The 26,236-nt window shown below is 35.9% G+C and overlaps 2 protein-coding genes across 4 annotated transcripts in view; one reads left to right on the top strand and one right to left on the bottom strand.

Annotated features, from left to right (window-relative positions):
- The first annotated feature begins 221 nt into the window (after window positions 1-221).
- LOC752726 (intraflagellar transport protein 122 homolog) lies at window positions 222-24,866 on the top strand. 3 transcript variants are annotated; one of them, XM_030972499.1, is made up of 25 exons: window positions 222-332; window positions 2,054-2,120; window positions 3,747-3,910; window positions 4,547-4,623; window positions 5,668-5,801; window positions 6,570-6,649; window positions 7,989-8,064; window positions 8,493-8,684; window positions 9,302-9,499; window positions 9,985-10,128; window positions 10,663-10,800; window positions 11,400-11,564; window positions 12,067-12,305; window positions 12,814-12,967; window positions 13,685-13,846; window positions 14,349-14,515; window positions 14,975-15,182; window positions 15,381-15,447; window positions 15,825-15,965; window positions 16,360-16,558; window positions 16,945-17,110; window positions 18,593-18,704; window positions 19,657-19,880; window positions 20,398-20,562; window positions 21,213-24,866. In XM_030972499.1, exons 1-25 carry the CDS (start codon window positions 274-276, stop codon window positions 21,303-21,305), a joined length of 3,591 nt encoding a protein of 1,196 aa, XP_030828359.1. In that variant the 5' UTR covers window positions 222-273; the 3' UTR covers window positions 21,306-24,866. The 3 variants fall into 3 exon arrangements, with proteins under 3 accessions (XP_030828359.1, XP_030828361.1, XP_030828360.1); XM_030972501.1 differs by lacking the exons at window positions 18,593-18,704; window positions 19,657-19,880; window positions 20,398-20,562; window positions 21,213-24,866 and adding an exon at window positions 18,487-18,573; XM_030972500.1 differs by lacking the exons at window positions 18,593-18,704; window positions 19,657-19,880; window positions 20,398-20,562; window positions 21,213-24,866 and adding an exon at window positions 17,639-18,393.
- Window positions 23,568-26,236, bottom strand: part of LOC580151 (ras-related protein Rap-1A) — a 34,671-nt gene continuing 32,002 nt past the window's right edge. Inside the window, exon 8 of the mRNA XM_780223.5 lies at window positions 23,568-26,166. Within this exon, the coding sequence (XP_785316.2) occupies window positions 26,150-26,166 (17 nt within the window). The 3' untranslated portion in view covers window positions 23,568-26,149. The remainder of the gene's footprint in view (window positions 26,167-26,236) is intronic.

Below are 26,236 nucleotides of genomic sequence, written 5' to 3' on the forward strand. Positions count from 1 at the left end.
ACTATGACAAATTATAAAAAGGGGCACTCATAGCCCCTAATTATCTTTGGATTCATATGTAGTCTTGGTAAAATCTACAGTTAGAGATATAGGGTAGAAATTAAAAAAATAAACGTTTCTTATTGATATCAAAACCTGATAGAAAAACTGTAAAAGAGATTAGCCCATTCACTCAAAGCTTTGCGTTGCTCAGGAAGCAAATAATCCAGCGTCTAGCGACGGACTCGGCGCATGCGCAAAGGGTAGAAATAGTTGGTCAAATGCAAATTTAAGATGAGGGCAATACCGACCTGGGTGGATAAAGTCCAAGATAGGGACAGAGTTGAACAATGGTAAGTCCGATGTAGGATTGATATTATTGATATGAATGATATTAAATTGTTTCCCTCGGAAATAATGTGAGGAAAATACGGAAATAGTGAGGATATGCAAACTCGAATCAGTATGTAGTCCCGTACGTATCTATTGTTGTGTGTTTAGTGTTGATGAACAGTAAATGCGTGAATCTTCTTTCTCTTCCAATTTGACATTGGTGGTGGTTGGTTATTTTAGCTGACTGCCAAGAAAGCATAGATGCAACCAGACGGTCAGTGTTCTGTGAAGTGCATTACCTGTTTAAAGCAGGATGTGTCAAAACCTCTGTGGTGTGACGGAATAACTTAAACTAGTCTATACCAAGTAGTCTAGACTCTAGATCTAGTCTACCAAGTAGACTATAAGTCTAAAGTTAGAGGGTCTAGATTCTATTACATGTGGACTTTGCCAGTAGTTCCTCTCGCACTTAAATTGGAAGCCACTCGAGCGGATCGGCCACTGAGAGCGCGTAAACTCGTTGTACAGCGCTCAATGCGCAAAGTTCTAGGGCACTAGCGCATCGACTTGGTCTTGGTTTCGAACCCGGGTCACCAGATTACGAGACTACTGCTCTACTAGACCGAAAGCTTCAGTCTCTCTAATCGTCGGTTGTTCCACTGAGACTACGTCTGGCTCCACTAGACCTCCGATTATAGAGACTGAAGTCTGGGGACCTCTTTCTGTGAGGCACTGTACAGAACAAATGGTTCGGTTCGACCGGACCGCGATGAATGAGATATGCAACGAGATTTTCACTCTTTACATCCTCATAACTGCTGCAATTATAACACAAATTAAAAATAACATATATATAGCTTATTTGACTTACGATAGCTTGCTCATTTAGATCCTAAATTAATGATTAATCCGAGAAAGTCTCGTAGTCAACATTATCCGTCTTGGTGTTAGTTGATGAATATTCATTTTTTCTTTTCGAACGTGCAATAGCTACCGTAGCTACGTACGAGTAAGCCCAGCTTGACCAACGAACTCCCACGAAACGAGTGCTCTGATTGGCCATTTGGCTATGTTTTGGTAGGTTGACCCGGAAATATTTTGGCCGCCGGGTCATATAGCCCTATGTTCCGAGTGCATGAACGTTCGGAGATACAAATTGGATAATTCATATAAGTAAGTCCGTAAATTATCCATTTAATATTGAGTTATCAAATTTTGATAACTGTAATTAGGACAAATGACATACCGACCTAATTTACATCTGATTTAGAAATCAGGAAATTAGATCTAAATAAAGAAAATCGGGGAGAAAATGTCGTGGACAAAAATATGCACATATAGGCCTATAGCCACCCCCACGGTACGAGATCTCTGGGTTGCCATCTGTATTGGGGAATGACAACAAATGTCAGTTTTATTAAAGAAATGACCCAAATCAGATGGTTATTGCTGTCTACTGCTCTACCAACTGAGCTTTCACGCCTCCATTCCCATGTGCATTGTTATGAAAATAATTATGCCTAGGCCTACTAGAACTCGGTCTTGGAATTGAATAAAATCTTGAGGCGATCATTCCTCTAAAGATATTTATTTCATTAAGCTCAAATATCTTGCTTAAATTTAAAATTAAATATATTTTTAAAATAGATTCTACTTCTAAACTCTAAAAGTAAAACTAAATTTTAAAAAGCAATCATTCAAAAATTCTAATTCTAACTTTACCCTCCTTTTTTAAACACAGTATTCATGATCTTGCATTCAAGCCTGATGGAACCCAACTTATTGTTGCTGCTGGCAATAGAGTATTGGTAGGTCATGATATTTTGTATGTTTTTTAGACTTCTGACTTTTTAATTGGGATATATTTTGTGTTTTTTCTTCTTTTTAAAAATATTTCTTTTATTTTTGTGTATAACTACTTGTTATTTTAAAGCATTGTTTTTTTTCTTGACTTGTCCTCCTTGTCCTCCTCCTTCTCTTTGTCCTCTTCCTCTTCCTCCTCCTTCTTATTTTTTCTTCTCTTCTCTGAAGTCCTCTTCCTCTTCCTCTGCATCAGTGCATCTTTTTCATCCTCTTCTTCCACTTCCTCTTCTTCCACTTCCTCTTCCTCGTCCTTCTATTTTCCTTATCCTTTATTTCCTTATCCTTTATTTCCTTACTTCTTTTCTTCCCCTTCCCTGTCCTCTTTCTTTTTTTTTTCTCTTTCTCTTCCTAAGTATTTCTTTCTTCTCTTTCTCTGTGTCATCCACTTGTTCTTCTCCTTCCTTTTCTTCATCCTCTCTTTCTTTGATCTCCTCCTCCTCGTCTTCTTCCTCTTCCTCTTTTTCATCCTCCCCTTCTCCGTCTTCCTCTTCCTTCTTTCTCTTACTCCTCTTCCTCTTTTTCATCCTCTTATTCTTCCTCCTATTCAAGTAACTAAGGAATTCACAATAATTGATGAACTAGCGTTGTTTAACACTTTCATAGCATAGAATATCTGCTCAAGACTTGTGTTGGTATCTACTATGTAGTCAAATCAAGATCCTAGCTTGGAAATTTTTTCTTCATATTTCATGAAATTCATTTATTCACTTTAAAATGTCTGAAAGTTGTCGCTGCATGGAGAATTTGCTTATAATGCTGAATACAATATCAATATCATTCTACAACAAACCATACAGGCTCTCTCTCATCAACTGTTTCGAACCTCCTCCATTTTATCAACTGCACAGAATTAAAGTTATACAATATATACACTCACTTACACTTGTTGTAGCGTGCGGGCAGGTCCAAGCTATTTGGATTGTGACGTACGGGACATTTAGAGACTTTAAACAAGAAATAACAACAGATGAAATTATTTATATGGCTATCTTTTGGTATGAGTTTGTGGCTATTATGGGCTAGTTCATTTGTGGAAAGTTTTAGTTCTGACCAATTTTTTAATTAATTTTTATTGTAATTAATGTGCTGCGTGACGTACGGGAGCGTCCCGTACGTCACGCAGCACATTAATTACACTCATTACAAATAGCTTGGACCTGCCCGTGCACATGTAATCCAGCTAACAGTGAAGGTAACAAACTGATTCAGCCAAAGACGCAGGTTTGAAACTGAGTCACGTCTTTCGGACGGTGATGTTTAAAGGTCGGTCCCCAGACGTAAATATTCATATCTGATTGATACACATCTGTGAAAACCCAATACACACACACACACACTCGTCTGCACCCAAATCAATGTCATGTTATCAAAGAAAGCATACCAATTATTTTAGCTTGCCCTCTCTTTGGAATTGAATGGACAAGACACAAGTAAAAGAAAATTGATAAACATTTTAAATTTTATTATGCCAGTATCACTCCTTGTAGCTTGTTTCTTATATTAAAGGTTTATAGATGGTGGTCCTGATTATCTTCTCTCAACCCATCGATACATTGTGTTCTTTATTACAGGTGTATGACACCAATGATGGCACACTTATGCAACCCCTGAAAGGCCACAAAGACACTGTGTATGCTGTGGCTTATGCTAAGGACGGTAAGAGGTTTGCGTCAGGGTCAGCCGACAAGACGGTCATCATCTGGACAGCCAAACTAGAAGGAATCCTTAAATACACGTAAGGCATCGTCAGTCAGGGAGTGACTTAGATTGAAAGAGGATCTTTGGAAAAATTATATATGCAGGCTTGAGATTGACATGCAATGAATACATGACGGTAAAACATGATGATGATGATGGTGGTAGTGGTGATGATGATGATGATGATGATGATGATGATAATGATGATGAGGATGATGATGATGGTGGTGTTGGTGGTGGTGGTGTTGGTGGTGGTGGTGGTGGTGGTGAGGATGATGATGAATTGATGATGATGATGATGATAGTGAGGAGAAGAGGAGGAGTATTTGATATAATATATAATAATAATGCATGGAATAGAACAGTATTTCACATGAGGTTTGGCATGTCATTCTTTTGAAATAATCAGACTATGAACTTTGTTTCTGTTCCTTGACAGAATGAGCAATCGGAATGGATCTTTTTTGATCTCTGTCTTTATGACATGTTTGACATCATTCCTTGTACCATTACAATAATACCATAATATTGTGATGGTAAGTTGTTATTGGTAAATTAATACAATTAATAAATTTCAAACCCTTTGGCATATGACTCCCTATAACTGAGCTCCTAAACTGAAGCTTGTCACATTATCCAGATGTGATAATAATATATGTGTTATTGTCACCAGACACAATGATGCAATCCAGTGCCTTGGGTTCAACCCCATCACACACCAGCTGGCTAGCTGTGCATTCAGTGACTTTGGTGAGTATGAACCCATTGAGAGTACCATAGCTAGAAATCATTCTAAGACTACAGGGTTTGTGGTAAACACAAGGGTTGACACTGTTTGCACTACAGACAGAAGCATTTGGTATAAAGGCAGTCGCAGAAGTAGCTACAAATCTTGGAGCTATAGATGTGAAGGTATACAACTCTTTTTCATAATGTTGTTAAGAGAGTTGGTGCCCTTCTGGCTCCAAACAGATGAAATATGCTTAACCTTTAGGACCTTGATTTTGGTAGTGCCTTTGATGATGTATATCATGTGCATTTTCTTTTTAAATTTTGTTAAAAACAATTGATTAATTTTAGAGTAGAGAATAATAATAATAATAAAGTAATTTTTATATAGCGCTTAATAATAAATTCTCCATGCGCTTTACAACAATCAATTATACAATAAATTACATGATTAATCTAAAGATTTAATTATGCATAAATTAACAGAAATATATATCGTATACAGGATGACAAAATAAGATATAATATAAATGATATAAACTTATGAACACAATTATAATGGTTAAATAATTACGATCTTTTATTGTAAGGAAATAACATAATTTGACATAAACTAGCATATATATAATTACAGACTATTGAGTGATCATAAATGTCTTCAGAAGTGATTTGAATGAGTCGACCGTCAGGGCGTTACGAATATTGAGGGGGAGGTTGTTCCATAGGGTGGGTCCATAGTAGCTGAGGGATCTTTCGCCGTAGAATTAGGTATGGGTGCGTGGGACTTGTAGGAGACTTTGTTGCTGAGATCGGAGAGTGCGGGCAGGAACATAAGGATGGATTATCTCACATAGATATAAAGGGGCTTTGCTGTGGAGTAACATAAGACCAACATAGAGAATCTACTTAACATGTATTACGGGAAATGCATTTTATTTATCTTACTGTTAATGACAATCAAATTCATGTACTGTTTGTTGCTTTCCTGGAAATCTTCAAGGGGAGAATACCAGATAAATATTAGAAAGATTGTTTGATCTACAATTTTGTTTCATTTTTTTAAAGGATTATGGTCCATGGAGCAAAAATCTGTATCCAAACACAAGGTGACAAGTCGCATCACATGCTGCTCCTGGACTAATGATGGCCAATACCTAGCTCTAGGACTGTACAACGGATGTATCATTATCAGAACAAAGGTAAAACTAAGTACAGACCTGTTTTTTTACATCAGGCAAATATTAAATTTTCTAAATTAATACCCCAACACCTTTGTTTCACCTTTCTCTTCGGCCAAAGTATTTATGTTATTTCTTGCCAATTCTTGGAGCCGTCAACCTGTCAAGCTGCAATTGGTTTTTAATGATTGTCTCTTTTATTATCCCCTCGCCGACGAGTTTTTTAAACTGCAAAATGAATAAAGACTGAAGTGAACTAAACGGAACATACATATAGCAGTCAAAATATGTAATCCCCCTTATATGTAATTCTAATACTTGTACTATATTATACAACATACGAGACAGAAACAAAATATATTCTAAATCTATTGTAGTGTCATTTAGGGTGCTTCCATTTTTTTCACCTTTCAACTCATAACTTTTATAATTTGATATATCTTTTGTAATAGTTCAAAAAGATAAAGTTAAAAAGATTAAATGTTGTGTACCTTAATTTGCATACTTCTTATTCAATGTCTGTACACATCAGTAATTATTTGTGTATAATTGTAAAACATAGTCATTGCATAATCATTTATTCACTATGCCTCAACGTGTGTATGTAAACAAAGTAGGCTTACATTTTGTTTTCTTCATTGTGCTAATCACTCATGAATAAGAACAATTTTACCAGGGGTTTTGCAAAGCTATACTGAATCTTTATATTTCTTACAGAATACACTTAGTTTAAAAAAAAGCCTATTAGCAGTATTATGTAGCTAACGTGAATGTTTTTGTTGTTGACAGAATGGTGAAGAGAAGCTCAAGATTGAGAGGCCTGGTGGTGGTCTGAGTCCTATCTGGAGTTTACAATGGAATCCATCAAAGTAAGTCATTGTACTGCAATCAATCAGCACTACTCAATACCATTGCTGCATTTGTGGCAAGCAGGAGATTACTGACTTGGCCCTTTGATTCTCTTCATATTATCAGAGGACTCTTTCGATATATTTAAAAAAAAAAATTAATTGTCAAGTTTCTCGAATGGGCCCTAAAGATCAAGTTCATTGAATGAAAATGGTTAATTCATGGTAAATTTTTTATTAATGTAAGACTAATTAGGTGTAGAAAAATTTTTCTAAATATTGTGAATTATATATTTAAAACTATAATGACTTCATAGTGCATACAATATCAGAATACACATACCTTGATACTTCATTCTAGTATGAATAAACATGAACATATGAATATGATTAGATATTGTTAAGGTTAAGGGTGTGATCATTATTTTAGTTGAGTGGAAATAATTTGAATGTAGCAGCAAAAGCTGATTGACAGTTGAAAATAAAGGCATATTGGAGACTCTGTCCCATTGATCTAGTTGTCTTTTTATTACTGATATTTACACAGATCAGTCTTTTTCTTCGGGTGAGTCTAGATATTTGACATCAATTTTATATGCTTGGTTGTAGAGAACTTTTGGGGTTCGTTTTGGAGTGTTTTGATTCTGTAGCAATGTTAATTAGGTTGAAATATCAGCCTCACACATTTGATTGTTGCAACGATGTGCAGAATTTGTGTTGGGCCTGATGATGGACTCTGCGATTTTTGTTTGTTTTTTATTTTGAGTTGCTTAAACTAATAATTATACAAAAATGTGTATGTAAGTAGGTATTTATTTGAAGTTGAATTAAGGGGTCATGGAGGAATTTGAGAGAAGTAAATTCAATTTGATGAGAATGTGAGAGTATGATGTGATATTTGCAGTTATATCCTCTTATTGTGTCTATCAATTTATAAAGATTGATTAAAATTGCCTTTAGTGATGTAAGAACCATGTGCCTGCCCTTTCAATATACAAATCAATTTATTGATGGAATTGGTCACAGCTATTTTTCATTTTAAAAAAAGTGCAGTTCAATTGTGAAATGTTTTTACATACCGATGTACTTGAAACTTAGCATTATTTTGTGTTCTTGAGGAACAGTGAAATGCTTTGAATGTTGTCAGTTTCAGGAGCACTGAGGTCACTTTTAGTTAGTCTTAGGAGCCAAATATTCTGACTGCATTATTTGATAGCGAAAAGGACTTGGTCAAAGTGTCCCTATAATTTGTTATTTTGAGGATTGCTTCACGGCATAGTACTCCATGGCCTCTGGATAAATAGACTTGTCAATTTAACTTGTATTAACTTCATTTTCTCTTTCATTATTACCCTTTAAGGGAGGAATCTACCGACAATCTAGCTGTCCTGGATTGGGGCCAAAAGTTGTCTTTCTACAATATCTCTGGATCACAGGTATGGTAGCTTACAGGGACTTATCCCTTTAATTTAAAATGAAAAATATTGCACTGGAATAGATTTGTTTTAGCTAGGAGCTTTACTGGTACATGTACAGTACATGAGTTTCATCAGCACCTTTATGTATGCAACTACCGGTAGATATTGTTGCTCCAGAATTCTCTAGGTAGATTGCATTGGCTTGGATGCATGCATGGCTTCCAATCCTGTAATTGAAATTCTAATCAAAGTTTCGGTATATGTTAATGTTATGTTTCATTTGAAATACAGAACTTTGGAGAAAGAAAAAAAGTACTATTCATACAGTCATGGAGAAAAGAATTGATCCATATACATATATTTTAAGCAGTTTGCTGTTCAATTAAATTAGTGCATTAATGCTTGAAAAATAACCTTTTATCAAATATGTTGTTACTTCTGATCAGATCAGCAAGGATCGTAATTTGAACTATGACCCCTGCTGTCTGAGCTACTTCTCTCGAGGAGAGTACTTGATCATCGGAGGGGCAAACAAACAGGTGACCCTTCACACCAAGGATGGGGTGCAGCTTGGGGTCGTTGGGGAGCAGAACTCATGGGTGTGGTGTGCCAAGGTCAGACCAGACCAGAATCATGTGGTAAGTGGGTGGGTGTGGTCCAGGAAGGTCACGTGATTACCTTAGTTAGAAAGCATGTTTGTAAGAAGTGTCATGTTCACATAGATGATTTATGCAATTATAGATCACAGGCGAGCACTAGTATCTTTCAGTTGGATGTTATCTTCATTTGCCACTCTTCACCCAGGTTAATTAGTAAATGGATATTTGGTAGGAAGAAATGCCTTGAATGCTTGGTTGTTTCATCATGTCAGCTCGGCAAGAAGGGGTTGATAAAGGGTATTCAGTGCTTTGTATCTTCAGGGAAGAAGCTCTATGTTGATTAGTCAAATTTGAACTAGTATTATCATTTTAAAATACATGTGCTTTCAACAACAAGACAAAATCCATCTTTAGCAATAATTATAGTACATGTGTGGGATATAACCATTTGTTTGTTCATGAATGCAACCTGAAGTCATCTCACTCATCTTCCTTCTCCTTCTGCCATCTCTCTCTCTCTCTCTCTGTCTCTCTCTCTCTCTGTCTCTCTCCCTCTCTCCCTCTCTCTCTCTCTCTCTCTCTCTCTCTCTCTGTGTGTCTCTCTCTCTCTCTGTCTGTCTGTCTCTCTCCCTCTCTGTCTCTCTCTCTCTCTCCAGGCTGTTGGTTGCCAAGATGGAACCATCGCTCACTACCAACTCATCTTCAGCACAGTTCACGGTCTCTACAGGGACCGCTATGCCTTCCGGGAGAACATGACTGACATCATCATTCAGCATCTCCTCACTGACCAGAAGGTCCGCATCAAGTGCCGCGACCTGGTCAAGAAGATCGCCATCTTCAAGAATCGTCTTGCAGTGAGTTGGCTTGCTTGAGTTGCTGTAAATCATTTTGGGGAGGGGTTGACGGAGGTTATATTTAGAATCAAGAATTTTTTAAAGCATACTAAGGTTAGTCCTAGACGGAATAGGTATAGATATTCCTCAGATGCAGTGTAAAGTGTCATTCTCTCCATTCTGTGAAATTACATTTGTTATTTAACCAAATGAACAAAAAGTCATGTCATTGTGAACTCATTTTCATTTCTTAATTATTTCATGATGATTAGCAAAATACATGTGCTTATCATTGTTATTGAATAGATCTACATTATCCTAATTACTAATACTTGTCATTACTATTATTACCATAACCACCATTATCATTAATAAGGTTACTTCTTTGAATTTGTCTCTGATATATAGGAATTTCAAGGTAAATAGACAGTAACATATCAGAAATCAGTGATAAATTATATTTAGTAGCAGCGTCTTGATTACTACTTGTGTTTATGGTCCTCCAGGTGCAGTTATCAGACCGGATTGTAGTCTATGAGCAGTACTCTGACGATGCCTCTGACATGCACTACAGAGTCAAAGAGAAAATCAATAAGAAGTTTGATTGCAACCTTCTGGTCGTCTGTGCTGAACACATTATCCTGTGCCAGGTCAGTATTTTGTCCAACTTTTAGGGAATTTCACATGCTGATGAATTACCCAATTTTATGTTTAATTCTAGTAGTATATTAGTACTATGATATTTTGTTGTTGCAACACATATGTGATCATCACACAGTGCAGAGCACAATCTTTCAGTAACTTCATGGGCTGAAATATTGGGAATTTAGAAGTAGGTCTTTTTGCAAGTTTTAAACACATAATTCTGCAACTTTTCTGAGTAGTTTCTTGTCTTACATTCTTGTGATGTTTGAGCATTACCATGTATTACAAATGGTTTGTAGATTTTTAATATGGTAACAGATGTATATACCCTGCAATGGTTTCACAGATCTGTTGGAAAATAACATTTATCCATGCCATGCAATACTGTAGCAAATACGCTGTATAATTTAAGTTTATACATGTTATTTTTAGCCTACAGGTGTACATGCACCAGTATATCCTTGTATATTCTGGGGATAGATTTACCTTGATTAACAGAATTAAGTAAGAATTTTATCCTTATCTTGAATGATTTCCAGGAGCGTCGTTTGACAAGTCTGACCTTCAAAGGTGTGAAAGACAGAGAATGGGTAATGGAGGCTTTGATCAGGTACATTAAAGTCATTGGTGGCGCTGAAGGCAGAGAGGGTCTACTGGTTGGTCTTAAGAATGGCCAGGTAATGTGTCTTTTTGTTTGTTTAACTTGATAACAACATCAGCAAAGTGAAAAAGATTTATCTTCATATAGAGGAAAACCCATTTCAGTGCTTGCTTTTGTTTTTCACAAAATGTTTATTTTTCTTGCACATGATGATACCTGTGTCATTGCTATCACTACTCTTGACCTCAATATAAAAAAGATCTGTTAAAATTTCCCGAGTCATTTGTCTGTACAAATGCCATAATTTAATGGTTCATTCTCTTGCCTTTCAATCTGTAGATTATGTGTTTGAATCAATCCCAGTCAGACAATTATGTCTTTGGCAAAGACATAAATCTGAATTTGGCTGTGTCCACCCAGATGTAAATGGGTACCTGATATACCTGAATACTACCTATTGCCTGCTTGTTGTATTTCTTTAAGATTTCACTAAACCAGAAGAAAAACGATATTTACAGCAGCTAAAAGTAAAAGTATAGAATTGTTTATCAAATAAATAAATTCCAAGAAATCTGATGAAAAGCTTTTAAAAGGGGCTAAACAAGACTCTGAATTTGCATGAATATCTCTTCCCATATTATGTAGCTCTTGAATTGTTCGATTCATTCTCTTCAGATCTTCAAGGTGTTTGTGGACAACCCTTTCCCCATCCTGATTCTGAAGCAGCAGACTTCTGTCAGATGTCTGGACATCAGCTCGTCTCGAAAGAAACTAGCCGTGGTCGATGAACACAACACCTGCATGGTCTATGATATCAATACAAAAGAACTTCTCTTCCAGGTATGGTCAAGTCAAACCATTATATAAAGACCGCTCATAGGACACAAGAACAGTGGTCTATACAGGCAATGATTATGTATGTATAGGTTATTTAAGTACAGATATCTATGTGAAAAAAGTTTCAAGAGAAGAAAAAAAAAAGTGCTTTTATAGACATATGTGGTCTATATCTATCCACAAAAGTCACAGAAGCAGGTTTCACTGAAGGGACTTAGATAAAGTTGATGTTTAGGGAAATGTTCATCATTAAGTTTTGAGGGTGTATAACTAAGTAAAATTGTGAAGATTTTAATAAGCCTTACAAGGCTTAACCTCACAGTTATAGAGACAACTAGCCTGATGTAGGGTTCCACATATAAGTTTTACAGGTCCAGATTGGAACTATTGTGGTCTGTATGCATCGGTCATCTAGAAGAGTTAGAATTTAGGGGCCGTGTATCAAGGGTCTCTTAGTGTCCCGATCGAGCCCTGCCTCATTAAACCTTCTTTCTAATCATCTCAGGAGCCAAACGCCAACAGCGTAGCCTGGAACACCCAGTACGAGGACATGCTGTGCTTCTCCGGGAACGGAACCCTAAACATCAAGGCTAGTACCTTCCCTGTCAAGCAACAGAAGCTCCAGGGTTTCGTGGTCGGGTTCACTGGGTCTAAGATCTTCTGTTTGCACATCTACGCTATGACCACTGTAGAGGTACCCCAGTCCTCTGGCATGTATCAGTACCTGGAACGCAAGCAATTCAAGTGAGAAATCCTACATGCGCTATCCCACCATGAGAGTTTTTTATACAATAATGCTATTACATTAATATATATTACATGGATTGATATAATGTAAGGAAAAAAAATCAATGGGAATTGTGGAAGGATTTATATCCTCAGTGGAAAAAAAATTTGTCTCAAGATTTTCACTCGACCCACCATCAGTGTTGCCTGGTGGTGATCTCGGCCACAAAAAAAATTGTAAATTTGTTGATTACTTGAAAGCCTTGGTGAGAAAAGTTAACTTTGTCACCAAACCAAAATTGGATATAAATATTAAATAAAATAAATCAATCGGAAGGTACAAGAAACACTGTTCTTTTGTTTTTTTTACATATGAAATTTTTGACAAAAACCCGAAAGCCCAAAATTTGAATTAAGATTAAAACAATTTTAACAAATATCATCCCTTATTGGTAAAGTGATATCAGACATTCTATGAATTTTTAGTGATTTTGGTTAAATTTTGACATTTTTGGTGATATTTCAGAGATGCATACAAAGTGGCATGCCTAGGAGTGACGGTCAAGGACTGGACTGCCCTCGCCCATGATGCTATACAAGGCCTGGACTTTGACACTGCCAAGAAGGCTTTTACAAGGGTTAGAGACCTACGCTATCTGGAACTTATACACAGCATAGAGGTCAGTTTCTATCTCTTTCTCTCTCTCTCTCTCTCTCTCTCTCTCTCTCTCCCTCTCTTTATCTCTCTCTCTCTCTCTCTCTCTCTCTCTCTCTTTCTCTATATATATCTCTCTCTTTTTCTCTTTCTCTTTCTCTCTCTCTCTCTCTCTGTCTGTCTGTCTCTCTGTCTCTCTCTCTCTCTCTCTTTATTGCCTGCCACTCACTTTTTTGTTTGAAACCAAGATGGAGCATGGTACATGTTGATTTTATTTCAGTAGTAGGATTATGATTAGGGATATCTGGAACTATACATAATAGAGAGGTCAGTATCTTTCCAATCTCATGTCCTTTCTTTCCACCCAAATCTTGAAATGGTAAATATAATTAGCATATAGAGATCAATCTTCACATTTATTTATCAATCTTATGATTACACAAGAAAGTACCCTTGGGGCCTTTGTTGCTCCCAGCTTCTCTTATATCACATTGATCTGCCATTGATTGAGACATAATATGTTTCAAATTTTACTGCTAAATAGGCAGTATATTGCATCATGTATGGACATGCCTTAACTGCTATGTTGACTTAGAGGTAGGCCAGTTCAGTTATAGATAGAAATGAATCCATCAAAATTCAGTAGAATTTTTAAATGGTGGGTTACGTATAGAGTTTTTTTGTAGCAAATTTTGTTCTCAATTTTTGTTGATGCTTTACACTTTAACCTTGATCCGCACAGGAGCGTAAGCGTCGTGGGGAGGTGGACGATCAGCTGTTCTTGGCCGACATCTATGCCTACCAGGGCAAGTTTGGTGAAGCAGCCAAACTATACAAGAGAGCTGGCCAGGAGCAGAGAGCTATGAACATGTACACGGACCTGCGTATGTTTGACCATGCCAAGGTAATCAACGAGCTTCATCAATTATTCTTGATGTCAATATTACATTATTTGAGCAATGAAATGCATTGGAAACAAAATAGTGGCAAGTTGTGATTTTTTTAAAGTTTAGTTTTAATGATATGGTGTTTCATTGCAATATTGTCAGACCCTTTCATTTGCTGCATGAGCTGGGCTGATAGAATGTATTACAAGTACCACACAAGGAAACCGAGATATGTGTCTTGGTAGCTGAAAACTACTATACTTAGGCTTGAAAGTGGCATATATATACTCAATTAGCTGATCATGATACAAGATGGTCTCTAATTACCAACAATCCTGATTCATTGGCTCTGGAGACTCACAAGGCAAGAAGCTCCTGATTACAATTATGAAGAGTCATATAAGCTGGGGCTTGAAAATACTGAACTTGTTCTTTAAAAGTAGAACATATTTAAAGCAAAGTGGAAATCGGTGTTAGGAAAATAATTGCTTTTATCATTTGTTCCCTTGCTTAATTCAGGAATTCATTGGATCTGGTGACCCCCAAGACAAGAAGCTCTTAATCACCAAGCAAGCAGACTGGGCTAAGAACATCAATGAACCTAGAGCTGCTGCTGAGATGTATCTATCAGCTGGAGAACATCTCAAGGCTATAGAGATCATAGGAGACCATGGATGGGCTGACATGTGAGATCTTTTCTCTAACTCCTTGTTTTCCTAGGTGGCAGAATGGTTTGATATATAACATTCCATATACCCTGCATATGAATATGTAGTTGATTGCTAAGTGATAATACAGTCAAGTTTAAATCTTTTCATCTGAAATGATGTGTATACTTTTTCAACTGTAGCCTACCCTGTATACAATGATCTAGCTGTCAGATTCACAACAAGAACCTGCCAACTTTGTGTTTTTTCTTTATGTAACTATTTTGTAAATGCTCATCTGTCAAAGACATGGGTGATAAAGACTGTTATAATCTACTTTGATATCTTGTCATCTTTACAGTAGGCTGTTTCCCTTAAATTTCTCTTTCCTTCAATCTTGGTGGACATGCAGTAACCTATTTGCTGTACCTTTTTCTTCTCATTGTATGACCTACAAACTTCCTTCAAATATCCATCCCACATTTTTGGTCTTTTCAGGCTCATTGATGTTGCTCGAAAGTTGGACAAGGCAGAGAGGGAGCCCCTTGGGAAGTGCGCCCAGTACTTCAAGAAGATGGAGCAGTTTGCCTATGCTGCTGAGACTTACACCAAGATGGGTGACACTAAGAACCTTGTCATGCTTCATGTAGAGTCTCGTCACTGGGATGCTGCCTTCCGTCTGGTCGACAAACATCCAGAGTTCAAGGTCAAACAGTCAAACCTCTATAAATTAATCTTCACTAGAGTTTTTTTTTTCTTCTAAAAACTTTTGCATAAATGTATACAAAATATTTTACTTGAGAGAGTCTTATTATCTTTTTCTTTTTTTTTACTGGCCCAAGAAGTGAAAGTTTTATATGTCACTTTGAAGGTATCTTTTGTTTTCTTACTTTTCCCATCTCAGGATGATGTCTATGTCCCATACGCTCAATGGCTAGCAGAGAATGACAGATTTGAGGAAGCACAGAGAGGTTTGTATGATGATATTTTAAGACACTGAATACGTTTAGATTTCTTTTTAAAACTATTTTTAATGGATTCCATGGACCTAATTTTAACTATCGGGAAATGAAAAGTAGTCCAGGAAGATGCTAGAGGAGATGGGATCAATTGAGCAGCTTCACCCAAGCCAAGTATTACTAGGAGAAGTATAGCCTCTTAATTCCTGGGGCTGAAATAGGGTTCCCCCATGCGCGATCCTTCATGATGTTAGCCTTGGTATCATCCCTGTTAGGATCATGGCCAGCTAGTTAAACCAGCTTAATGGGAATGAAGCCTTCCTGATAATTGATTTAATATTGAGCATGATCGACCATTCCTTTAAAAATCTTATTCCTTTCATTTGTAGCATTCCACAAGGCCGGTCGACAGGACGAGGCTGTCAGAGTGTTGGAACAGCTTACCCACAATGCAGTTCTTGAGAGTCGGTTCAACGATGCGGGATACTACTTCTGGATGCTGTCCATGCAGTGCTTGGACATAGCAGGAGGTTAGTAGAGTGGCATTATGAAGTGGACATCATGCTTTCAGGCCTCATCATAGTCTTGTCCTTCCTATCACGAATCATCCCTTTCCTTTAAATGATTACCAAAGTGCACATGTAATTCATTACCCCCAAACACATTATATTGATTCCTTCTGTACATTTAGGTTTATGTGTATTAACAAATATTCTCAAAGAATTTTTCAAGGTTTTTACAAGTATTTCCCTCTATTTATTTAAATACCAGGTAAAAAACAGTTTTGATGTATTACATCAAGAGTATCCCTATGTCAAATGCAATTCTATGTAAATTACATAGAGGCAGTTTTTTATATCATGCACTTTAAAAGAAAGTTTTATCATTACTATTTTTTATTCCTCTTGTATTTCATCTACACAGCTGACACAGACAAGAGACGGGACATGCTAAGCAAGTTCCAGGAGTTCCAAGCTAAAGCTGAAATGTACTACGTCTATCATTCCATCCAGCGCTACACCGATGAACCGTTCACGTCTCATCTCCCAGATGCTCTGTTTAACATGTCTCGATACTTGTGGCATGCCATTCTCAACGACATACCACATGGCATCAGTAAAGTGTATCCTTGGATTGTTATTAAATGTCCACTCTATAGCCTGAATTCCTGAAGGGTGCTATAGTTTCAAGTATACCAGTACCTGAACATGTTTTGATCTTGATGTAAGGGGTTCCAAGTCAATGTACTTTATTTAAAATATGAGCTCCAAATATTACTTCTATAAAGAGATATTGCAGGCAAATACGGTATAAAGAGACATTGTATTAAGCGCTATACAAAAGCTAAATACTATAAATATTATTATTATTTAAATAATGGCACGGTTAGGTATAATGTTTAGTTAGTGTATTAAAATTCATTATGGAGCAAATGTTACTAGGACAATTATGACTGGAGTATGTATGTGCTATAGAATCTGTGCTTTCCTTAACACCCTGATGCTTCAGGAACACCCTGTATGCCCTAGCCAAGCAGAGCCGTAACTTAGGGGCCTTCAAGCTGGCTCGCTTTGCCTTTGAGAAGCTGCAGTCTTTGAGGATTCCTCTGAGGTTCCAGGAATCCATTGACCTTGGCAGTATCACCATCAGGTCCAAGCCTTTCCATGATGCTGAGGTAATGTCCTAGAGGGATCAGATAGAACGGGGCAGTGTCTCGTAAAACCTATCATAACTTAAGCACAAGTTCACTGACACCCCATTGACACATATCTCTCTGCAGAATAGTTAAAACCCTTGTCTATCCTATCAAACTTTGTACGAATGTCAATTTCATTTCAATATTATTTTTTACTGGTATCTATTTAGTAAAAGCTGTTATATAGTTGTACTATGTAGAGCGTAAAGTGATATCATCATTAAATACGTATAATGAAATTTATACTTTCCAGTGGGATGTTTGTAGACAATGCCTAGGTCTTGTACAGTACCGGTACTCTGTACCTTTGAATAGGTCTTGTATTGCTCTTCATGAATATAACAAAGATACACAACTACACAAAAGTCAAGTACCGCAGGAAAACATCAGTTTGTTATTATAGTAACCTAATTGAATTCTGAAGGATTGAATGGATCAGCTTTTCTTCTTCAAATTGGTATCTTTAATGTTTGATGTTTTCCAATGAATATCTTTCTCTCTTTATAGGATGTTCTACCGATGTTTGATGTTTTCCAATGAATATCTTTCTCTGTGTGTAGGATGTTCTACCGATGTTTGATGTTTTCCAATGAATATCTTTCTCTGTGTGTAGGATGTTCTACCGATGTTTGATGTTTTCCAATGAATATCTTTCTCTGTGTGTAGGATGTTCTACCGATGTTTGATGTTTTCCAATGAATATCTTTCTCTGTGTGTAGGATGTTCTACCGATGTTTGATGTTTTCCAATGAATATCTTTCTCTGTGTGTAGGATGTTCTACCGATGTTTGATGTTTTCCAATGAATATCTTTCTCTGTGTGTAGGATGTTCTACCGATGTTTGATGTTTTCCAATGAATATCTTTCTCTGTGTGTAGGATGTTCTACCGATGTTTGATGTTTTCCAATGAATATCTTTCTCTGTGTGTAGGATGTTCTACCGATGTTTGATGTTTTCCAATGAATATCTTTCTCTGTGTGTAGGATGTTCTACCGATGTTTGATGTTTTCCAATGAATATCTTTCTCTGTGTGTAGGATGTTCTACCGATGTTTGATGTTTTCCAATGAATATCTTTCTCTGTGTGTAGGATGTTCTACCGATGTTTGATGTTTTCCAATGAATATCTTTCTCTGTGTGTAGGATGTTCTACCGATGTTTGATGTTTTCCAATGAATATCTTTCTCTATGTTGAGGATGTTCTACCGATGTTTGATGTTTTCCAATGAATATCTTTCTCTGTGTGTAGGATGTTCTACCGATGTTTGATGTTTTCCAATGAATATCTTTCTCTGTGTGTAGGATGTTCTACCGATGTTTGATGTTTTCCAATGAATATCTTTCTCTCTTTGTAGGATGTTCTACCGATGTGTTATGTTTTCCAATGAATATCTTTCTCTGTGTGTAGGATGTTCTACCGATGTTTGATGTTTTCCAATGAATATCTTTCTCTCTTTGTAGGATGTTCTACCGATGTGTTATCGCTGCTCTACCACCAACCCCCTGCTCAACAACCAAGGGAATCAATGTATCAACTGCAGTCAACCTTTCGTCCACTCCTTTGCATCCTTTGGTGAGTAGACATTGATTGTAAATCTTATGTTATCCACTGGAGTATCATGAATGAACATGATTGCTTCCCGTGACATACTTGTATGAAAATGTCACCTGTTAACAATAATGACGACTGTGGCTGCCATTTCATATATACGTCTTCACTTTTCTGCCACTATTATATATATATATGGAATATGGGCATACTTTGTACCAGCAAATGGATTCTTACCTTACCTTATTCTACATATATTCTTTTGTCATGTGTAAATTTGCAATATTTGTTTGTTATATATTTGTAAAAATGCAAAAGAAAAAGAAAATCAAACAGAAATAAATAAATCAAAATCAAATCAAATCAAAAAACACCATCACAATCAAAGAGTGAATGCAAAAAGTAAATGGCAGTTTTTTTTTCTCCCTATTATTTTCATCAGGACAACCTCTATCTCAAACCTTTGAATACACTTTCTATCATTTTCATATTATTTTAAGGAAAAGCCTCATGTAGGTGACCTGAAGTTGAGAAAGTGACATTAAGCTGATTCCAGTGTTTTAGGAATATATATATTTTGTACACTGGTTCTTTGTTCCTCTTTACTACTTTACAATCATAGATTTTTATGACAAAAATCTTTTGCTATTTGTAATTTACAGAAGATTTGTTTTTATTGTATTGCAAAAATTCAGTGTGGCATCAGTTGTAATTGAATTATTTCACGGCATGAAACTTTTGCGAACCTTGACAACTCATAAAAATTGGTGAACATTCCATACATGCGAAAGTTCTAGTATCCATACACTCATAATTGAAATAAACCTAGTATTGTTTAAAATTTGTGCAAATTTAATTGCTCTTCAATGCAGTAGATACGAAAATTTGAAATCGAATAGAGTTACATGTCCACACTTGACTTAATATACAAGTACCTGTGATAAAGTGAAGCTATATTGACTCCATGCACATGCAGAGGTGCTCCCTCTGGTAGAGTTCCACCTGGAGGAGGGGATCCCTGATGAGGAGGCAGTCCAGCTGATCCAGGTGGAGCCACTCAGGAAGGGCCGAGGTGGAGCTGATAAGTGGAATGAATCTAACACAGGCAACGTCCAGTCTATGAGGCTGGATGAGTATGGAGGGAATGATTCAGATGACGTTCAGGAAGACCCATTCACTGCTCGACTGCTCAGCTTTGAGGTAAGCCCCCACCCCCACCCCCCCCCCCCAAAAAAAAAAGAGGAATGTCTGGAATTTTGTTGAACTTTCTAGGGTATTTTGACCCAGTGCTAATAGACTACTATCTAGGTGAGACCCCATCCCCTCCTCCCCAAGAGGAATGTTTGTATTTTTTAGAATTTTAAGAGTATAGTGCTGATATGGTGCTGTGTAGGGATACTATAAGCAAAGTCAAAGAAATAAAAATCATTAATAAATCTAAGTGTTTCTGATAATGCGCTTCTTAATGTCCGTTACATAATGAGAATAGTTTTGAAATATGTCGTAAAAATGTGCAAATTTTGAAATTTGTAGATGCACTCAAAATTTATTTTAAATACAACATATCAGATCAGGAGTTGATATACTGTATAACCCCACTTTTGGTTGGTAAAAATTTGTTGTCTTTTTTATTGGAAAAAAAAGGATGCATGACTTTGACTGAAGCTCTTCAAGTTGAACTCTATTTCTATGATACCTTCATCATTTTCCATTGCAGCAAGGAGGAAACGAGTTTGTCCCGGTGGTGGTCAATCGAGCAGTCTTGAAGACTCTTGACCGGAGTCATGTGGTGGTCAAGAGATGGCCAGCTCCTCTACGCTATCAGTACTTCAAGTCCATCATGCCTGATGTATCGGTCACTGTATGTGCTTCATGTAACCAGGTGAGGAGTGGTGGTTGTGGTTGCAGGATCTGAGTTTTCTTGGATTATAGAAAAGAGCCTTGTCTGAATGGATTCTAATACCCTAGTCACAGCAGTGAGACTCGCACCACACTGATTACAGACTCAACAACAAAATGATATTACCCTGAATGACCAGGAATCATGTGGTTTGGAAATGGTTCAGCAGTGTGACTCATCATACCATAGGGCACCAACACATCTAATGTACTGTTTACCTGGGGTCTCGTAGGTTTAGAAACACTGATTAACGTTAAACCACTGAGCCTTTGCATGCTGGATTTAGCAAACATCAAGATCAAAACAACTAGAGAAATGGTAGGTTGAAAAAATGATAGGGTCTCTAAACTTGTCGTAAGGAAGATCGCTAACAATGATGACATGATCCTTACTGGAATATGGAAGCTATGTGATTTTTCATTTCATTTCATTCGTTTAATTTAATTTAATTTTTCAATACCCTTCCTAAGTCATATGATTGGATTCATTCTTATATGTCTTTGTCCCTTCTCACGTTGTATGTCTTATCTATATAACTTGAAAGCTTCCACTTGTACAGTTTCATTAGTTTTCCTATGACTGATAAATCTTTCTAATTTGTTTTTATCTTCTCTTCTTTTCTTGTCTTGCAGCTGTTTCACACCGATGAGTATGAGATCCAAGTCCTTCAGAAAAATCACTGTCCATTCTGTCGCAAGGCTGTACCAGAAGCTACAGAAACCTGAATCTGATCATCATTGATACCGTCCACTTGTATCAGTATCAACAGACACTAGCAGGCTCTAATATTCTACAGCCTTGTTTACACCTAATGCAGAGAAGTAGCATTACTAAACATTTCTGCATCTTGTATAACACACTTAAAGTAGGTCCGCCTCTGGGCCTTTGTTGCACTCTGCTGCCTATTTCATCTCCATCTGCCTTCCATTTATTTCGTATTGGTAAAATTAAAAAGAAATTGTAGGTAGTTTACATGTGTAAACAAGGTCTTATATGTCTGTTCACTGCTCAAGGAAGCTACATTTATTCTACAGCTATATTTATTCTACAGCTATCATCATCATGATTTGACCACAACACCATTTCTATATATAGTTCCATTGCCTTGAGTTTGTTCTAATTTCTCCAATGCTCCAAAACTCTTTTTCCAAAGTGCTCTTCTATTTATTTTAATTTTTCTTGTTTATTTAATTTTAATTTTTACTTTTCCTGTCTTAATATATATATATATATATATATATATTTTTTAAATTTTTTTTTTTTTGGGGGGGAACGTTGATGTCATTTCGTTTACTGACAATCTTCATTTTACAAGAGCAAATGAGGATTGCGATCTACATTTAAAACTCTTTCCCAAAGATATTTTAATTACCTGTTTGAATCACTTCTTGATTCTTTTTACACTTTTTTGTTAACTATTCACGATTTCAAGAAAGGATCATGTCTAAACTTCCACTTAATGTATGAATGCTGAAATGTATGTATACTGCACAAACCTTATGAACTTATGTGCGTCTTAAAGGCTTTAGACTGAAGTTCTTCTTCATAAAAATGTTTAAAAAGGCAGGAAAAACCACTATCTGATCTGATGACATCTCAAGATCTATTCAATGTAATATTATTTCATTCATCAATGTGTGTGATTTATGTATAGTAAGAAAGACAATATGTATTCATATGACTGTGTATTTAAAGTCAAAACCAAATACTGCAGCTGGAATCCAAATAGATCTTTGATAATTAATGCAAATAAAGAAAACCTGTAGGAATCTTAAACAGGAATTTTACCCTACTAATCTCATGATCTGTGAAGCATGATGCAGTGTAATGTATTGTTAAAATAGAGGTATATGGAATTAATGTTGATATTGTTTTTCAAATAGTTCTCTTATTTGTTTGAAGGGTTGCGGTTAGGTAACTAATCAGTTTAAAGGAGAAAAAAATAAATCAGAAATTGTCATGACTACAATTACCTTGTATTCTCCTGCAATCATAGTAAGAGAAATTTGAATTTAATAATATATGTTTAAAAAAATTAGTACCCGGTACACCTAAACTATGTGAGTAAAGCGCAAATATGCCAAGCTAAATTTTTCATTTATGTTTAAATACTCTCAAAAATAAGATGGCAAAATGATGAAAATAATTTAGGAAATATCTACACCAATGGTTGGTTGGGAATGAGGTCATTGTTGGACGGGTGACTTGTTCACTTATTTGCTACATCACTGCAAGCATAGAAATATATATATATATATATATATATATATATATATATATATGTCATTTCTCCCCCCCCCCCCCACCCCTTTTTTTGTTTGTGCTTTTGAAATAAAGATTCCAATATTTTATGAATGAATCAGAATGGTGGCCCACCCCTATGAAACTGATTTGAATATCAGTTCAGAGATAAAGGTACTCCCACTGGTTTTGCAGATCTGATGTAAATAGTACATGTACTATGTTAAAGTTATATGGAAACCTTGAATACAAACATTTTTATAGTTCTCACTACTCTGTTGAAAGTACTTCAAAGACCTTAAGATGTACTGTTTGCTAGTAGATACTTTATTGTATGTGACCATTCATCTTGAGACAGTAGAATCAATTATGTGTATATTTTGATCACAGCAAATTTTGTAAAGAAAATTGAGTGTATTCATTTGTAAATATAATTTGTGAATGTTAGAAAATTCCTATTTATGATAAAAGCTGTAAATTAAAAGACTTCTCATACCTGAATGCACCTCTCCACCTGTTCATTATTTATAATGCATTTATATTCATAAGTGACATCATTATCAGTATTATTGACAAGAGAGGGTTTTAGAGGGAGACCTAACCCTTGTTCCAACGATATTTGCTCTTATTTTGTCAAAAATTAGTGAGGTTTAGTGAGGAGTGATCTAGGGATGAAGTTGGGAATTTTGAAAATGTGCATGTTGCGAAGTCAATGAAGCATGAATTAAACAAAAGACAAACTTGTATACTGTACAGTAAAGCATATTTTATTGATTAAGGCTTCCTCACAATGCAAGCCCTGACAACCAACATAAAAATTATTTAAATGGCATCACAATTTACAAACGTACAAATGCAAGAAAAGCCTACTGCATGATGATCACTAAAATAATTGTAATAACTACTGATAAAACTCATCAAGTAAAGAAATGAAATTACAATAAAATAGAAGAGATATTTATTCATAAAATTTTAACGCAAGGCAATTCTTATCGACATACATGTACAAAATTTGTGTATCTTTTCCTATTGAACTATGAACTGATATCAGAGTATGTTAGATTGAGCTTCATGACAACTTCTCTCTTTTATAAGGGATCATGCATGTCATCAAACATTGAGATTTTTTAAGACAGTGATATTCTGAAGAAAAAAAAAGTAGCTCAGCTATTAAAAGTTTGTGTGAGATTATCTTGGATACAGACTCACTAGTGCAAGTACAAAATAAAAAACCTTTCAAATATATAACAATAACTGTGTTATTCATGACAGTATTTATATAATATTGGATGGCTTTGAGTATGACACAAGAATATATTGCTTGAGCTATGACAATATTTGACGAGTCACAGATGAGTCTAATATTGTCTTAGCGAGAGCAATATATGTTTGTATCACACAAAAACAAAGCCATACAATATTATTATTCTGACTAGCGAAATAACAAAATTTGACTTACCTCGGTAAATATGGCTTTGTTTTTGTATGATATCGATATCAATAGTTGGAAGTTCCCGGATGACTGAGCAGTACGAAAACCATATTGGTCAGTCAGCCGGGTACTGCGCTACAGATATTGAATACGCTGATTTATTGTACCACATGGAAGCCTTATATAAATAATAATGTTATATATTATATGTGTATGAAGAAGATATACATCTTCTTGCACATGTTGTATCATCTCGGCTTGTTACAAAGAATATGGAGTACCAGATAGAATTGCTGCAACAAGCAGGCCTACATAGTGTACAGAGATAATTAAGCTACATGTACAACCTTTTAAGACTTTAAGCTGTCACAAAAGACAGCTCTGGTTTTGCAAATGAACCCTTAAACCTCTCCAATATTTACAAGAAAACTTTTCAAAGATAACGCAAGAACATGCACATGAATGAACTCTACATTTTATAGCGAACATACATGTAGGTACACTGAGACTTGCACTCAAGTATATGGTAGTTATTTTTTTTGTTTTTTGAAACCTTCTTTATTTCTATTATTATTCTGCTCGCTGCTCAAGCACTGATGGTTATATCCATGATTTCAAAAAAATTAAACTGATCAAATTACAGCAAAGCTCACAAATCACGGCATTTCAAGTACTTGCCATATTTCCCTACTCCAAAATACCATGAACCAACTGAGGAGGTTACACAATGAACTAAGTATCAAAGTAAAAACACAATCATCCCATATTTTTATTGGCAAGCTTAACATCACAGATTCCTCGCATAATTTTTTTTAAAGCTGCTCTGCTAGTTCAAGACAATATTTTCATTGTTTTCTGAGGTGTTGGCTATTCCTGAACTGTTTTATAAAAACAACTTCAGTTCATTGTTCCTTGATGCATGAGTGCAAATTCATCATTATTTCCCGACAAACTCTAAGCTTTTTTTTTCGTGATAACATGTGAGCTGTGAGAGGATTGGATAACAGATAAAAAGACAATCATATTTTGCAACAATATTGGCTTTTACAATGAATGTTTACCTGTAAAATGTTTGTAAATTATGCAAACAAGTCTAGTATTAGGTGTTAAAATATCTATTGCTTATACTACTTGTCTACAAAGTATAATAAAAACAGTTGTAACTGACTTACGTATATCAATAATAATTAAGATTATAACAAAGTATACATATATCACAGTTCCAGATAAATAAGACCTATAGCAATTTAAATAATGCAAAATTCATTGAGAGACATATTTAATTACAATTGGAAGAGCATGCAGACGTATAGGTTTCTAAAATGCACAAACACTGCTACATGTACATCAATTTAGGGATGAGTAAATAGTGTGTTTTATCAATGCTATTGTGAGAGTTATATTGTGATGTGCTTTGTGTTGAGCTGCCCAGTAATAAACTAGGAATACCATTTGTTGCCATCCCCAAAGTATACATACTTTTGTTAGTACATCAGAGAATTGAATAGACTTCACAGACTTGTGATCATTTGAAAGCTAGAATGTGCTATCGTACCTACACTATAATCCCTCTTATCTGAATTACAAATAATCATCAATCACCCCTCCTCCCCCCAAAAGAGATTTCTTTTATAAAGGGGAATATGTGCAGATGGGTCAGTGGGGGTCAGTGGGGGTCAGTGAGGGTCAGTGGATGGCCATGGGGAAAGAGAATTCCCTCTTTCCTACTCAAAGCTTTTAAAAAAGGGGTGTGTGAAGGGAAAGTTAGTATACTTCTATTCTACCAGTTGACTATATTACTTGCATATTACCACAGAGGATATAACTGAATGCAGAGATCATCATGCATCATTTATTCTTCATGCAACACTGACAGCCAGCAGATAGAGAAAAAAGTCACAGAATCAAACAAGCTGTTAGAAAAGGAAAAGAAAAGAAATTTATAATTTACCTAAATTGATAGAAATGTATGTGTAAAGTATT

Source organism: Strongylocentrotus purpuratus, unplaced genomic scaffold, assembly GCF_000002235.5.
Source record: "Strongylocentrotus purpuratus isolate Spur 01 unplaced genomic scaffold, Spur_5.0 spur5_scaffold_6, whole genome shotgun sequence".
In the NCBI taxonomy this organism is placed as follows: Eukaryota; Metazoa; Echinodermata; class Echinoidea; order Camarodonta; family Strongylocentrotidae; genus Strongylocentrotus; species Strongylocentrotus purpuratus.